Raw genomic sequence first — 15,840 nt, 5'->3', positions numbered from 1 at the left:
AATTCATGATTCATGATTCGATTCATGTTTCATGATTCGATTCATGTTTCATGATTCGATTCATGATATATAATTAAATTCATGATTCATGATTCATTTCATGATTCATGATTCATTTCATAATGTCACTCACCGGACTGTGAGTGCTTCTTCTCGTGTGTTTAGGAACCGTGGCCGTCCATCATCCTGAGGGTCTGCGCATGTGCAGCCCTTTCAAACCTTCAGTACATGTTCCTTTTAGTTAATTGGCTGATCAGGCAACACTCCCTATTTAAAGCACCTGTGGTCAATACCTCGTTGCCTGATCTTGGAGTCTCATTCCCCATGAGCCTCTGAAGGTGTTCCTGTGTTTCCTCGTGTATTCAGTTCCTGCTGATTCCTGTTGTTTGTTTGTGGTTTCCAGACCACTTCAACTCTCCTGTGTTTCATCGTGACTGCACCAGCTGATTCCTATCCGCTGCCTCTGTGCTTCTACAGTTTCCAGACCACTTCAACTCTCCTGTGTTTCATCGTGACTGCACCAGCTGATTCCTATCCGCTGCCTCCGTGCTTCTACAGTTTCCAGACCACTTCAACTTTCCTGTGTTTCATCGTGACTGCACCAGCTGATTCCTATCCGCTGCCTCCGTGCTTCTACAGTTTCCAGACCACTTCAACTCTCCTGTGTTTCATCGTGACTGCACCAGCTGATTCCTATCCGCTGCCTCCGTGCTTCTACAGTTTGCAGACCACTTCAACTCTCCCGTGTTTCATCGTGACTGCACCAGCTGATTCCTATCCGCTGCCTCCGTGTATCTGCAGTCTCCTGCTCATCGCAACTCTCCAGTGCTCATCGTGTCTACAGCAAGCCGATCCGCTGTCTCCGTGCTTCTACAGCGTTCCTGCTTGTCAACTTGCCTGTCTGCATCGGATCAACGCTCCGCTGCTTTCATCTCAGCTAGACCGCCTCAACTCTCCCGTGTTCTCCAGGTGTCCAGTTCTATATACTACTGCTTCTTGAGTATTGTCTACATCCTTGCTGGTCTACCTACCGTGTGCTGCACCTACTTGGTTACCGCTTCCACCCTCCTGGGACTTCGCATCCTGCCGGCCTCCAGCCGTTCAGGTATCTCTGCACTTCTTTCTAAAAGCCTGCTCTCCTGAACCACGGTATGCATACTTCTCATTGACTGTGCTGGTGTATTGCATATCTAGCTGGACTGAGTTGTTCTCCTCCGGAGTTTCCTATCCACTGAGACTATTGCTATCATTTGACTGTGTTACCTGTTAGCCTGGATAGTTCTTGTGACTTTGTATATTTGTGCAGTGCTGCTCAGTTATTACTATTTTGTGCATATCATCGTGGGATCAAGTTCAGTGTGCCGTGTTTACTCTGCATTGCATTTATCTCCCCGTGCTCCTCCTCACATATATATTTCAGTGGTACAACTTGCTAGAGGCAGACCACTGTTCCCTGTTTTCCTGAGTCACCAGTTTCCAGTGTCCTTTCACATAGCAGTGGTACAACTTGCTAACGCAGACCACTGACTACCCGGATACCTTCACCTGGATTCCATTCCCTCACCTAGACAGCGGTACAACTTGCTATACGCAGACCGCTGACTCTCATCACCTCCTCGTTACTTCTGGACATTCCTCCTCACTATAGCTGTGGTACAACTTGCTAACGCAGACCACTGGCTATCCGGATACCTTCACCTGGATTCCATTCCCTCACCTAGACAGCGGTAAAACTTGCTATACGCAGACCGCTGACTCTCATCACCTCCTCGTTACTTCTGGACATTCCTCCTCACTATAGCTGTGGTACAACTTGCTATCTGCAGACCACTGACTACCATCACGTTTTCTTGTCCATCCAGTTCCTCGTGTACAGTCATCTATATATTACCAGTGCTGCTAGTCATAGACTTTCCATGAGCATTCTCTTACCATCTGCTGTTCCCTATTCCGTGATCACCCCGCTACCAGAGTATCATATTACCACCTATACTGCTCTGGTAATCATCTGGTGATACCTGGGTAAAGACTCCTAGTGCCCGTGACACATAATTCATGATTCATGATTGAATTCATGATTTAAATCTTGATTCATGATTCAATTCATGATTCATGATTCAATTCATGATTCAATTCATGATTCGATTCATGATTCATGATTCAATTCATGATTCATGATTCAATTCATGATTCATGAATCAATTCATGATTCATGATTGATGATTCGATTCATGATTCGATTCATGATTCATGATTCAATTCATGATTCGATTCATGATTCATGATTCAATTCATGATTTGTGATACATGATTTGATTCATGATTCATGATTTGATTCATGATTTATGATTCAATTTATGATTCATGATTCATGATTTGATTCATGATTTATGATTCAATTTATGATTCATGATTCATGATTCAATTCATGATTCAAGTCATGATTCATGATTCATGATTTAATTAATGATTCATGATTCAATTCATGATTCATGATTCGATTCATGATTCATGTTTCGATTCATGATTCGATTCATGATTCATGTTTCGATTCATGATTCGATTCATGATTCATGATTCGATTCATGATTCAATTCATGATTCATGATTCATGATTCAATTCATAATTCATGATTCGATCAATGATTTATGATTCAATTCATGATTCATGATTCATTTCATGATTCAATTCATGATTCATGATTCAATTCATGATTCATGATTCGATTCATGATTCATGATTAAAATCATGATTTATTTCATGATTCATGATTCAATTCATGATTCATGATTCAATTCATGATTCATGATTCATGATTGGATTCATGATTCATGATTCAATTCATGATTTATTTCATGATTCATGATTCAATTCATGATTTATGATTTGATTCATGATTTATGAATCAATTCATGATTCTATTCATGATTCATGATTCATGATTCATGATCCGATTTATGATTCCTGATTCATGATTCAATTCATGATTCATTTCATGATTCATGATTCAATTCATGATTCATTTCATGATTCATGATTCATGATCCGATTCATGATTCATGATTCATGATCCGATTTATGATTCCTGATTAATGATTCAATTCATGAATCATTTCATGATTTATGATTCAATTCATGATTTAATTCAAGATTCAATTCATGATTCATGATTTATGATTCATGATTTATGATTCATGATTCATGATTCATGATTCGATTAATGATTCAATTCATGATTCAATTCATGATTCATAATTCGAATTATGATTCATGATTCGATTCATGAATCATGATTCAATTCATGATTCATGATTCAATTCATGATTCAATTCATGATTCATGATTCAATTCATGTTTTATGAATCATGATTCAATTCATGATTCATTTTTATGATTCATTTCATGATTCAATTCATGATTTATGATTTGATTCATGATTTATGATTTGATTCATGATTCATGATTCGAATTATGATTCATGATTCATAATTAATGATTCATGTTTCAATTCATGATTCATGATTCAATTCATGATATATGATTCATGATTCGACTCATGAATCATGATTCAATTCATGATTTGTGATACATGATTTGATTCATGATTCATGATTTGATTCATGATTTATGATTCAATTTATGATTCATGATTCATTTCATGATTCAATTCATGATTTATGATTTGATTCATGATTTATGATTTGATTCATGATTAATGATTCGAATTATGATTCATGATTCGATTCATGACTCATGATTAATGATTCATGATTTAATTCATGATTCATGATTCAATTCATGATTTATGATTCATGATTCATGATTCAATTCATGATTTGTGATACATGGTTTGATTCATGATTCACGATTTGATTCATGATTTATGATTCAATTTATGATTCATGATTCATGATTCAATTCATGATTCAAGTCATGATTCATGATTCATGATTTAATTAATGATTCATGATTCAATTCATGATTCATGTTTCGATTCATGATTCGATTCATGATTCATGAATCGATTCATGATTCAATTCATGATTCATGATTCAATTCATGAATCATGATTCAATTCATGAATCATGATTTGATCAATGATTTATGATTCAATTCATGATTCATGATTCATTTCATGATTCAATTCATGATTCATAATTCAATTCATGATTCATAATTCAATTCATGATTCATGATTCGATTCATGATTCATGATTCAAATCATGATTTATTTCATGATTCATGATTCAATTCATGATTCATGATTGGATTCATGATTCATGATTCAATTCATGATTCATGATTCAATTCATGTTTTATGATTCATGATTCAATTCATGTTTTATGATTCATGATTCAATTCATGATTTATGATTCATGATTCAATTCATGATTTATTTCATGATTCATGATTCAATTCATGATTTATGATTCAATTCATGATTTATGATTCAATTCATGATTTATGATTCAATTCATGATTTATGATTTGATTCATGATTTATGACTCGATTCATGATTCAATTCATGATTCATGATCCGATTTATGATTCCTGATTCATGATTCAATTCATGATTCATTTTATGATTTATGATTCAATTCATGATTTAATTCATGATTCAATTCATGATTCATGATTTGATTCATGATTTATGATTCATGATTCATGATTTAATTCATGATTCATTATTCAATTCATGATTCATGATTCGATTAACGATTCAATTCATGATTCAATTCATGATTCATGATTCAATTCATGATTCATGATTCAATTCATGATTCATGATTCGAATTATGATTCATGATTCATGATTCATTTCATTATTCATGATTCAATTCATGATTCATGATTCAATTCATGATTCATGATTCAATTCATGTTTTATGAATCATGATTCAATTCATGATTCATGTTTCGATTAATGATTCAATTCATGATTCAATTCATGATTCATGATTCAATTCATGATTCATGATTCAATTCATGATTCATGATTCGAATTATGATTCATGATTCATGATTCAATTCATTATTCATGATTCAATTCATGATTCATGATTCAATTCATGTTTTATGAATCATGATTCAATTCATGATTCATGATTCATTTTTATGATTCATTTCATGATTCAATTCATGATTTATGCTTTGATTCATGATTTATGATTTGATTCATGATTCATGACTTGAATTATGATTCATGATTCGATTCATGATTCATGATTAATGATTCATGATTCAATTCATAATTCATCATTCAATTCATGATTCATGATTTAATGATTCAATTCATGTTTCATGATTCAATTCATGATTCATGATACGATTCATTATTCAATTCATGATTCATGATTTATGATTCAATTCATGATTCAATTCATGATTCATGATTCGATTTATGATTCATGGTTGAATTCAGGATTCATGATTCATGATTCAATTCATGATTCATGATTCGATTCATGATTCAATTCATAATTCATTCTATAAATCATGATTCAATGCATGAGTCATGATTCAATTCATGATTCATGATTCATTTCATGATTCATGATTAATTTCATGATTCATGATTCAATTCATGATTCAAATCATGATTCATGATTCAATTAATGTTCAATTCATGATTCATGATTCAATTCATGATTCATGATTCATGATTCAATTCATGATTCATGATTCAATTCATGATTCATAATTCATGATTCGATTCATGATTCGATTCATGATTCGATTCATGATTCAATTCATGATTCATGATTCGATTAATGATTCATGATTCGATTCATGATTCGATTCATGATTCGATTCATGATTGAATTCATGATTGAATTCATGATTGAATTCATTATTCATTATTCGATTCATGATTCAAGATTCATGATTCGATTCATGATTCAAGATTCATGATTCAAGATTCATGATTCAATTCATGATTCATGATTTATGATTCAATTCATGATTCATGATTCATGATTTATGATTCAATTCATGATTCATGATTCGATTCATGATTTATGATTCGATTCATGATTCATGATTCGATTCATGATTCATGATTCGATTCATGATTCATTTCATGATTCAATTCATGATTTATGATTCGATTCATGATTCAATTCATAATTCATGATTCAATTCATAATTCATGATTTAATGATTCAATTCATGTTTCATGATCCAATTCATGATTCATGATTCATTTCATGATTCATTTCATTATTCAATTCATGATTTATGATTCGATTCATGATTCAATTCATAATTCATCATTCAATTCATGATTCATGCTTTAATGATTCAATTCATGTTTCATGATTCAATTCATGTTTCATGATTCAATTCATGATTCATGATCCGATTCATTATTCAATTCATGATTCAATTCATGATTCATTTCATGATTCATGATTTATGATTTAATTCATGATTCAATTCATGATTCATGATTCATGATCCAATTCAGGATTCATGATTCGATTCATGATTCAATTCATAATTCATTCTATAAATCATGATTCAATGCATGATTCATGATTCATTTCATGATTCATGATTCATTATTCAATTCATGATTCATTTCATGATTCATGATTCAATTCATGATTCAAATCATGATTCATGATTCAATTAATGTTCAATTCATGATTCATGATTCAATTCATGATTCATGATTGAATTCATGATTCATAATTCATGATTCGATTCATGATTCATGATTCGATTCATGATTCAATTCATGATTCATGATTCATGATTCGATTAATGATTCATGATTCGATTCATGATTCGATTCATGATTCATGATTGAATTCATGATTGAATTCATGATTTAATTCATTATTCATGATTCGATTCATGATTCAAGATTCGATTCATGATTCAAGATTCATGATTCGATTCATGATTCAAGATTCATGATTCAATTCATGATTCATGATTCGATTCATGATTTATGATTCGATTCATGATTTCATGATTCATGATTCATTTCATGATTCGATTCATGATTCACGATTTAATTCATAATTCATGATTCAATTCATGATTCATGATTTAATGATTCAATTCATGTTTCATGATTCAATTCATGATTCATGATCCGATCCATGATTCATGATTCATGATTCAATTCATGATTCAATTCATGATTCATTTCATGATTCATTATTTATAATTCAATTCATGTTTCATGATTCAATTCATGATTCATGATCCGATTTATGATTCATGATTCATGATTCAATTCATGATTCATTTCATGATTCATGATTTATGATTCTATTCATGATTCAATTCATGATTCATGATTCGATTTATGATTCATGATTCAATTCAGGATTCATGATTTATGATTCAATTCATGATTCATGATTCGATTCATGATTCAATTCATGATTCATGATTCGATTCATGATTCAATTCATAATTCATTCTATGAATCATGATTCATTTCATGATTCATGATTCAATTCATGATTCATGATTCATTTCATGATTCATGATTCAATTCATGATTCATGATTCAAATCATGATTCATGATTCAATTCAGGATTCATGATTCATGATTCAATTCAGGATTCATGATTCATGATTCAATTCATGATTCATGATTCGATTCATGATTCAATTCATAATTCATTCTATGAATCATGATTCATTTCATGATTCATGATTCAATTCATGATTCATGATTCAAATCATGATTCATGATTCAATTAATGTTCAATTCATGATTCATGATTCAATTCATGATTCATAATTCACGATTCGATTCATGATTCAATTCATGATTTGTGATTCATGATTTGATTCATAATTCGATTCATGATTAATGATTCAATTTATGATTCATGATTCAATTCATGATTCAGTTCATGATTCATGAGTCGATTCAGGATTCATGATTCCATTCATAGTTCATGAATCATGATTCGATTCCTGATTCATGATTCATGATTCATTTCATGATTCATGGTTCATGATTCAATTCATGATTCATGATTCAATTCATGATTTATGATTGATGGTTCATGATTCAATTCATGATTCGTGATTCAATTCATGATTCATGATTCAATTCATGATTTAATTCTATATTCAAGATTCGATTCATGATTCAAGAATCATGATTCAATTCATGATTTAATTCATGTTTTATGATTCAATTCATGATTCAATTCATGATTCATAATTCATTTCATAATTCATGATTCATGATTGAATTCATGATTCAATTCTTGATTCATGATTCATGATTCAATTCATGATTCAATATTCATGATTCAATTCATGATTCATGATTCAATTCATGATTCATGATTCATGAATCCATTTATGATTCATGATTCGATTCATGATTCATGATTCAATTCATGATTCATGAATTATGATTCAATTCATGATTCATGATTCATGATTCGATTCATGATTCAAATTTTGATTTGATTCATGATTCATAATTCGATTCATGATTCATGATTTGATTCATGATTTATGATTCGATTCATGATTCAAATCATGATTCATGATTCAATTCATGATACATGATTCACGATTCGATTTATGATTCATGATTCAATTCATGATTCATGATTCATGATTCAATTCATGAGTCATGATTCGATTCATGATTCAAGATTCATGATTCGACTCATGATTCATAATTCAATTCATGTTTCAATTCATGATTCATGTTTCATGATTCAATTCATGATTCATGATTCATGATTTAATTCATGATTCATGATTCAATTCATGATTCATGATTCGATTCATGATTTATGATTCAATTCATTATTCATGATTCGATTCATGATTCAAGATTCATGATTCAATTCATGATTCATGATTCATGATTCAATTCATGATTCATAATTCATGATTCGTTTCGTGTTTCATGATTCAATTCTTGATTCAAATCATGATTCATGATTAAATTCATGATTCATGATTCATTATTCGATTCATGATTCATGATTCGATTCATTATTCATAATTCAATTCATGATTCATGATTCATGATTCAATTCATGATTCATGATTTAATTCATGATTCATGATTCAATTCATGATTCATGATTTAATTCATGATTTTTGATTCATGATTCTATTTATGATTCATGATTCGATTCATGATTCATGATTCGATTCATGATTCAATTCATGATTTATGATTCAATTCATGATTCAGTTCATGATTCAATTCATGATTCAATTCATGATTCATGATTCATGATTTATGATTCAATTCATGATTCATGATTTATTTCATGATTCATTTCATGATTCACATATCATGATTCAATTCATGATTCATGATTTAATTCAAGAATCATGATTCATGATTTATTTCATGATTCATGATTCAATTCATGATTCATGATTTATTTCATGATTCATTTCATGATTCATATATCATGATTCAATTCATGATTCAATTCATGATTCATGATACAATTCATGTTTCAATTCATGATTCGATACATAATTCATGATTAAATTCATGATTCATGATTCGATTCATGATTCGATTCATGGTTCATGATTAAATTCATGATTCAATTCTTGATTCATTTCATGATTCATGATTCAATTCATGATTCATGATTCATGATTCAATTCATGATTCAATTCATGATTCATGATTCGTTTCATGATTCAATTCATGATTCATGATATGATTCATGATTTAATTCATGATTCATGATTCAATTCATGATTCATTTCATGATTCATGATTGATTATTCAATTCATGATTCATGATTCGATTCATGTTTCATGATTCGATTCATGTTTCATGATTCAATTCATGATATATAATTAAATTCATGATTCATGATTCATTTCATGATTCATGATTCATTTCATAATGTCACTCACCGGACTGTGAGTGCTTCTTCTCGTGTGTTTAGGAACCGTGGCCGTCCATCATCCTGAGGGTCTGCGCATGTGCAGCCCTTTCAAACCTTCAGTACATGTTCCTTTTAGTTAATTGGCTGATCAGGCAACACTCCCTATTTAAAGCACCTGTGGTCAATACCTCGTTGCCTGATCTTGGAGTCTCATTCCCCATGAGCCTCTGAAGGTGTTCCTGTGTTTCCTCGTGTATTCAGTTCCTGCTGATTCCTGTTGTTTGTTTGTGGTTTCCAGACCACTTCAACTCTCCTGTGTTTCATCGTGACTGCACCAGCTGATTCCTATCCGCTGCCTCTGTGCTTCTACAGTTTCCAGACCACTTCAACTCTCCTGTGTTTCATCGTGACTGCACCAGCTGATTCCTATCCGCTGCCTCCGTGCTTCTACAGTTTCCAGACCACTTCAACTCTCCTGTGTTTCATCGTGACTGCACCAGCTGATTCCTATCCGCTGCCTCCGTGCTTCTACAGTTTCCAGACCACTTCAACTCTCCCGTGTTTCATCGTGACTGCACCAGCTGATTCCTATCCGCTGCCTCCGTGTATCTGCAGTCTCCTGCTCATCGCAACTCTCCAGTGCTCATCGTGTCTACAGCAAGCCGATCCGCTGTCTCCGTGCTTCTACAGCGTTCCTGCTTGTCAACTTGCCTGTCTGCATCGGATCAACGCTCCGCTGCTTTCATCTCAGCTAGACCGCCTCAACTCTCCCGTGTTCTCCAGGTGTCCAGTTCTATATACTACTGCTTCCTGAGTATTGTCTACATCCTTGCTGGTCTACCTACCGTGCGCTGCACCTACTTGGTTACCGCTTCCACCCTCCTGGGACTTCGCATCCTGCCGGCCTCCAGCCATTCAGGTATCTCTGCACTTCTTTCTAAAAGCCTGCTCTCCTGAACCACGGTATGCATACTTCTCATTGACTGTGCTGGTGTATTGCATATCTAGCTGGACTGAGTTGTTCTCCTCCGGAGTTTCCTATCCACTGAGACTATTGCTATCATTTGACTGTGTTACCTGTTAGCCTGGATAGTTCTTGTGACTTTGTATATTTGTGCAGTGCTGCTCAGTTATTACTATTTTGTGCATATCATCGTGGGATCAAGTTCAGTGTGCCGTGTTTACTCTGCATTGCATTTATCTCCCCGTGCTCCTCCTCACATATATATTTCAGTGGTACAACTTGCTAGAGGCAGACCACTGTTCCCTGTTTTCCTGAGTCACCAGTTTCCAGTGTCCTTTCACATAGCAGTGGTACAACTTGCTAACGCAGACCACTGACTACCCGGATACCTTCACCTGGATTCCATTCCCTCACCTAGACAGCGGTACAACTTGCTATACGCAGACCGCTGACTCTCATCACCTCCTCGTTACTTCTGGACATTCCTCCTCACTATAGCTGTGGTACAACTTGCTAACGCAGACCACTGGCTATCCGGATACCTTCACCTGGATTCCATTCCCTCACCTAGACAGCGGTACAACTTGCTATACGCAGACCGCTGACTCTCATCACCTCCTCGTTACTTCTGGACATTCCTCCTCACTATAGCTGTGGTACAACTTGCTATCTGCAGACCACTGACTACCATCACGTTTTCTTGTCCATCCAGTTCCTCGTGTACAGTCATCTATATATTACCAGTGCTGCTAGTCATAGACTTTCGATGAGCATTCTCTTACCATCTGCTGTTCCCTGTTCCGTGATCACCCCGCTACCAGAGTATCATATTACCACCTATACTGCTCTGGTAATCATCTGGTGATACCTGGGTAAAGACTCCTAGTGCCCGTGACACATAATTCATGATTCATGATTGAATTCATGATTTAAATCTTGATTCATGATTCAATTCATGATTCATGATTCAATTCATGATTCAATTCATGATTCGATTCATGATTCATGATTCATGATTCAATTCATGATTCATGATTCAATTCATGATTCATGATTCAATTCATGATTCAATTCATGATTCATGATTGATGATTCGATTCATGATTCATGATTCAATTCATGATTCGATTCATGATTCATGATTCAATTCATGATTTGTGATACATGATTTGATTCATGATTCATGATTTGATTCATGATTTATGATTCAATTTATGATTCATGATTCATGATTTGATTCATGATTTATGATTCAATTTATGATTCATGATTCATGATTCAATTCATGATTCAAGTCATGATTCATGATTCAATTCATGATTCATGATTCAATTCATGATTCATGTTTCGATTCATGATTCGATTCATGATTCATGTTTCGATTCATGATTCGATTCATGATTCATGATTCGATTCATGATTCAATTCATGATTCATGATTCATGATTCAATTCATGATTCATGATTCGATCAATGATTTATGATTCAATTCATGATTCATGATTCATTTCATGATTCAATTCATGATTCATGATTCGATTCATGATTCATGATTCAAATCATGATTTATTTCATGATTCATGATTCAATTCATGATTCATGATTCAATTCATGATTCATGATTCATGATTGGATTCATGATTCATGATTCAATTCATGATTCATGATTCAATTCATGATTTATTTCATGATTCATGATTCAATTCATGATTTATGATTTGATTCATGATTTATGAATCGATTCATGATTCAATTCATGATTCATGATTCAATTCATGATTCATTTCATGATTCATGATTCAATTCATGATTCATTTCATGATTCATGATCCGATTCATGATTCATGATTCATGATCCGATTTATGATTCCTGATTCATGATTCAATTCATGAATCATTTCATGATTTATGATTCAATTCATGATTTAATTCAAGATTCAATTCATGATTCATGATTCATGATTTATGATTCATGATTCATGATTCATGATTCGATTAATGATTCAATTCATGATTCATGATTCAATTCATGATTCATGATTCAATTCATGATTCATGATTCGAATTATGATTCATGATTCAAATTATGATTCATGATTCGATTCATGAATCATGATTCAATTCATGATTCAATTCATGATTCATGATTCAATTCATGTTTTATGAATCATGATTCAATTCATGATTCATGATTCATTTTTATGATTCATTTCATGATTCAATTCATGATTTATGATTTGATTCATGATTTATGATTTGATTCATGATTCATGATTCATGATTCGAATTATGATTCATGATTCATAATTAATGATTCATGTTTCAATTCATGATTCATGATTCAATTCATGATTTATGATTCATGATTCGACTCATGAATCATGATTCAATTCATGATTTGTGATACATGATTTGATTCATGATTTATGATTCAATTTATGATTCATGATTCATGATTCATTTCATGATTCAATTCATGATTTATGATTTGATTCATGATTTATGATTTGATTCATGATTCATGATTCGAATTATGATTCATGATTCATGATTCAATTCATGATTTATGATTCATGATTCATGATTCAATTCATGATTTGTGATACATGGTTTGATTCATGATTCACGATTTGATTCATGATTTATGATTCAATTTATGATTCATGATTCATGATTCAATTCATGATTCAAGTCATGATTCATGATTCAAGATTTAATTAATGATTCATGATTTAATTCATGATTCATGTTTCGATTCATGATTCGATTCATGATTCATGATTCGATTCATGATTCAATTCATGATTCATGATTCAATTCATGAATCATGATTTGATCAATGATTTATGATTCAATTCATGATTCATGATTCATTTCATGATTCAATTCATGATTCATGATTCAATTCATGATTCATGATTCGATTCATGATTCATGATTCAAATCATGATTTATTTCATGATTCATGATTCAATTCATGATTCATGATTGGATTCATGATTCATGATTCAATTCATGATTCATGATTCAATTCATGTTTTATGATTCATGATTCAATTCATGATTTATGATTCATGATTCAATTCATGATTTATGATTCATGATTCAATTCATGATTTATTTCATGATTCATGATTCAATTCATGATTTATGATTCGATTCATGATTTATGATTCGATTCATGATTTATGATTTGATTCATGATTTATGATTCGATTCATGATTCATGATTCAATTCATGATTCATGATTCATGATCCGATTCATGATTCATGTTTCATGATCCGATTCATGATTCATGTTTCATGATCCGATTTATGATTCCTGATTCATGATTCAATTCATGATTCATTTTATGATTAATGATTCAATTCATGATTTAATTCATGATTCAATTCATGATTCATGATTTGATTCATGATTCAATTCATGATTCATTATTCAATTCATGATTCATGATTCGATTAATGATTCAATTCATGATTCAATTCATGATTCATGATTCAATTCATGATTCATGATTCAATTCATGATTCATGATTCGAATTATGATTCATGATTCAATTCATTATTCATGATTCAATTCATGATTCATGATTCAATTCATGTTTTATGAATCATGATTCAATTCATGATTCATGATTCATTTTTATGATTCATTTCATGATTCAATTCATGATTTATGCTTTGATTCATGATTTATGATTTGATTCATGATTAATGATTCATGATTCAATTCATGATTCATGATTCAATTCATGATTTATGATTCATGATTCGACTCATGAATCATGATTCAATTCATGATTCATAATTCATGATTCATGATTCATGATTTAATTCATGATTCATGATTCATGATTCAATTCATGATTCAATTCATGATTCATGATTCATGATTCGATTCATGATTCATGATTCAATTCATGATTCAATTCATGATTCATGATTCAATTCATGATTCAAGATTCAATTGACCTCTGTTTTCTGTTTGGACATGACAATAGGAAGTGTTCATTGCTAGCACAATAAAAACAAAGTTTCAAAGTTCTTCTGCGGCTACGTTCCTCCTGTGAAAGGGGACTGTACGGACCACCTCTAACTTGAAGTAGTTTTTCAGAAATGGCAGTGATGACTGGTGTCTGAATTGAAGAAGTACTGGTTGGCTGATTTGTAGATCTTTCCTCAGAACATACAGCAGCTGGGAAGGAAGCTTTACACTGCTTCTGCTGATTATCCACAGGTAGCTCATGCCTTGCAATAACTGGAGTCTGGGTTGTCAGTGAAGTTGTTTTTGGGCAGGAAACAGTTTCTGACTGAGCACCACACTTACCAACATTTGTGGAAAGTCCTTTGATTAGCTGAGGAAGCAGACACAAAACTTGGGCTAACTGAGAGCGTATTTGTAGTATATCTGCAGAGTCTGTAGCATAGAGGTGTCTGAAAGAGCTGACAGGTGTGGCCCCAGCAAGATCCATGAGGTTAGGCTGGTACATTCTGTCACGGCTCTCTGGTATATTCCACAATATTATTGCACAGAAACAGTGATGATAGTAAAATTAAATGTGTATTGTAAGTACAGGCAGGGGTGAATCTCACTGGCTGAAGGGCCAGGCAAGGCATGAAACAAAATGTCCAGGAATAATATTCAAAACAAAGTCTTTTAAACTTGCCAGGTTCCAGAGATGCAGAGTGCAGTCAGAGTCCAAAATCCAGAGCTGCAACATAAACAGAAATCCAGAGCTGTAACACACCACAATGAACCAGCAAGGAATGATTTCCACGGGTCAGTCTTTATGGTCTGGTGATTAGCATAACACTTAACAGCTGAGTGAGGACACACAATCCCTATAGCGGCCACTAGTGGGGAAAACACAGAACTTCACCTGTAGGGACTTGGTGCAAAAAAGCATCAGGCCATAACAAGGGCTGGCAGGCTTGGTGTAATTCTGCAGTGACATTCTACTATGTTATATTGGTAACACACAAAGAGGAGAGCTCCATTGCTCCATTGC

At 32.7% G+C, this 15,840-nt stretch overlaps 2 protein-coding genes across 4 annotated transcripts in view; both read right to left on the bottom strand.

The window, feature by feature from the left end:
• LOC142108403 (uncharacterized) overlaps positions 1-15,321 on the bottom strand; it is an 88,542-nt gene extending 73,221 nt beyond the window's left edge. Inside the window, exon 1 of the mRNA XM_075192025.1 lies at positions 14,929-15,321. Within this exon, the coding sequence (XP_075048126.1) occupies positions 14,929-15,321 (393 nt within the window). The remainder of the gene's footprint in view (positions 1-14,928) is intronic.
• The window catches only part of LOC142108564 (uncharacterized), a 625,828-nt gene that overhangs the window by 260,241 nt on the left and 349,747 nt on the right, over positions 1-15,840 (bottom strand). The window lies entirely within an intron of this gene.

This window comes from Mixophyes fleayi, chromosome 12 (assembly GCF_038048845.1).
Source record: "Mixophyes fleayi isolate aMixFle1 chromosome 12, aMixFle1.hap1, whole genome shotgun sequence".
NCBI lineage: Eukaryota > Metazoa > Chordata > Amphibia > Anura > Limnodynastidae > Mixophyes > Mixophyes fleayi.
The sequence above is the reverse complement of the archived record's forward strand: the minus strand, read 5'-3'. Positions and strand labels throughout refer to the sequence as shown.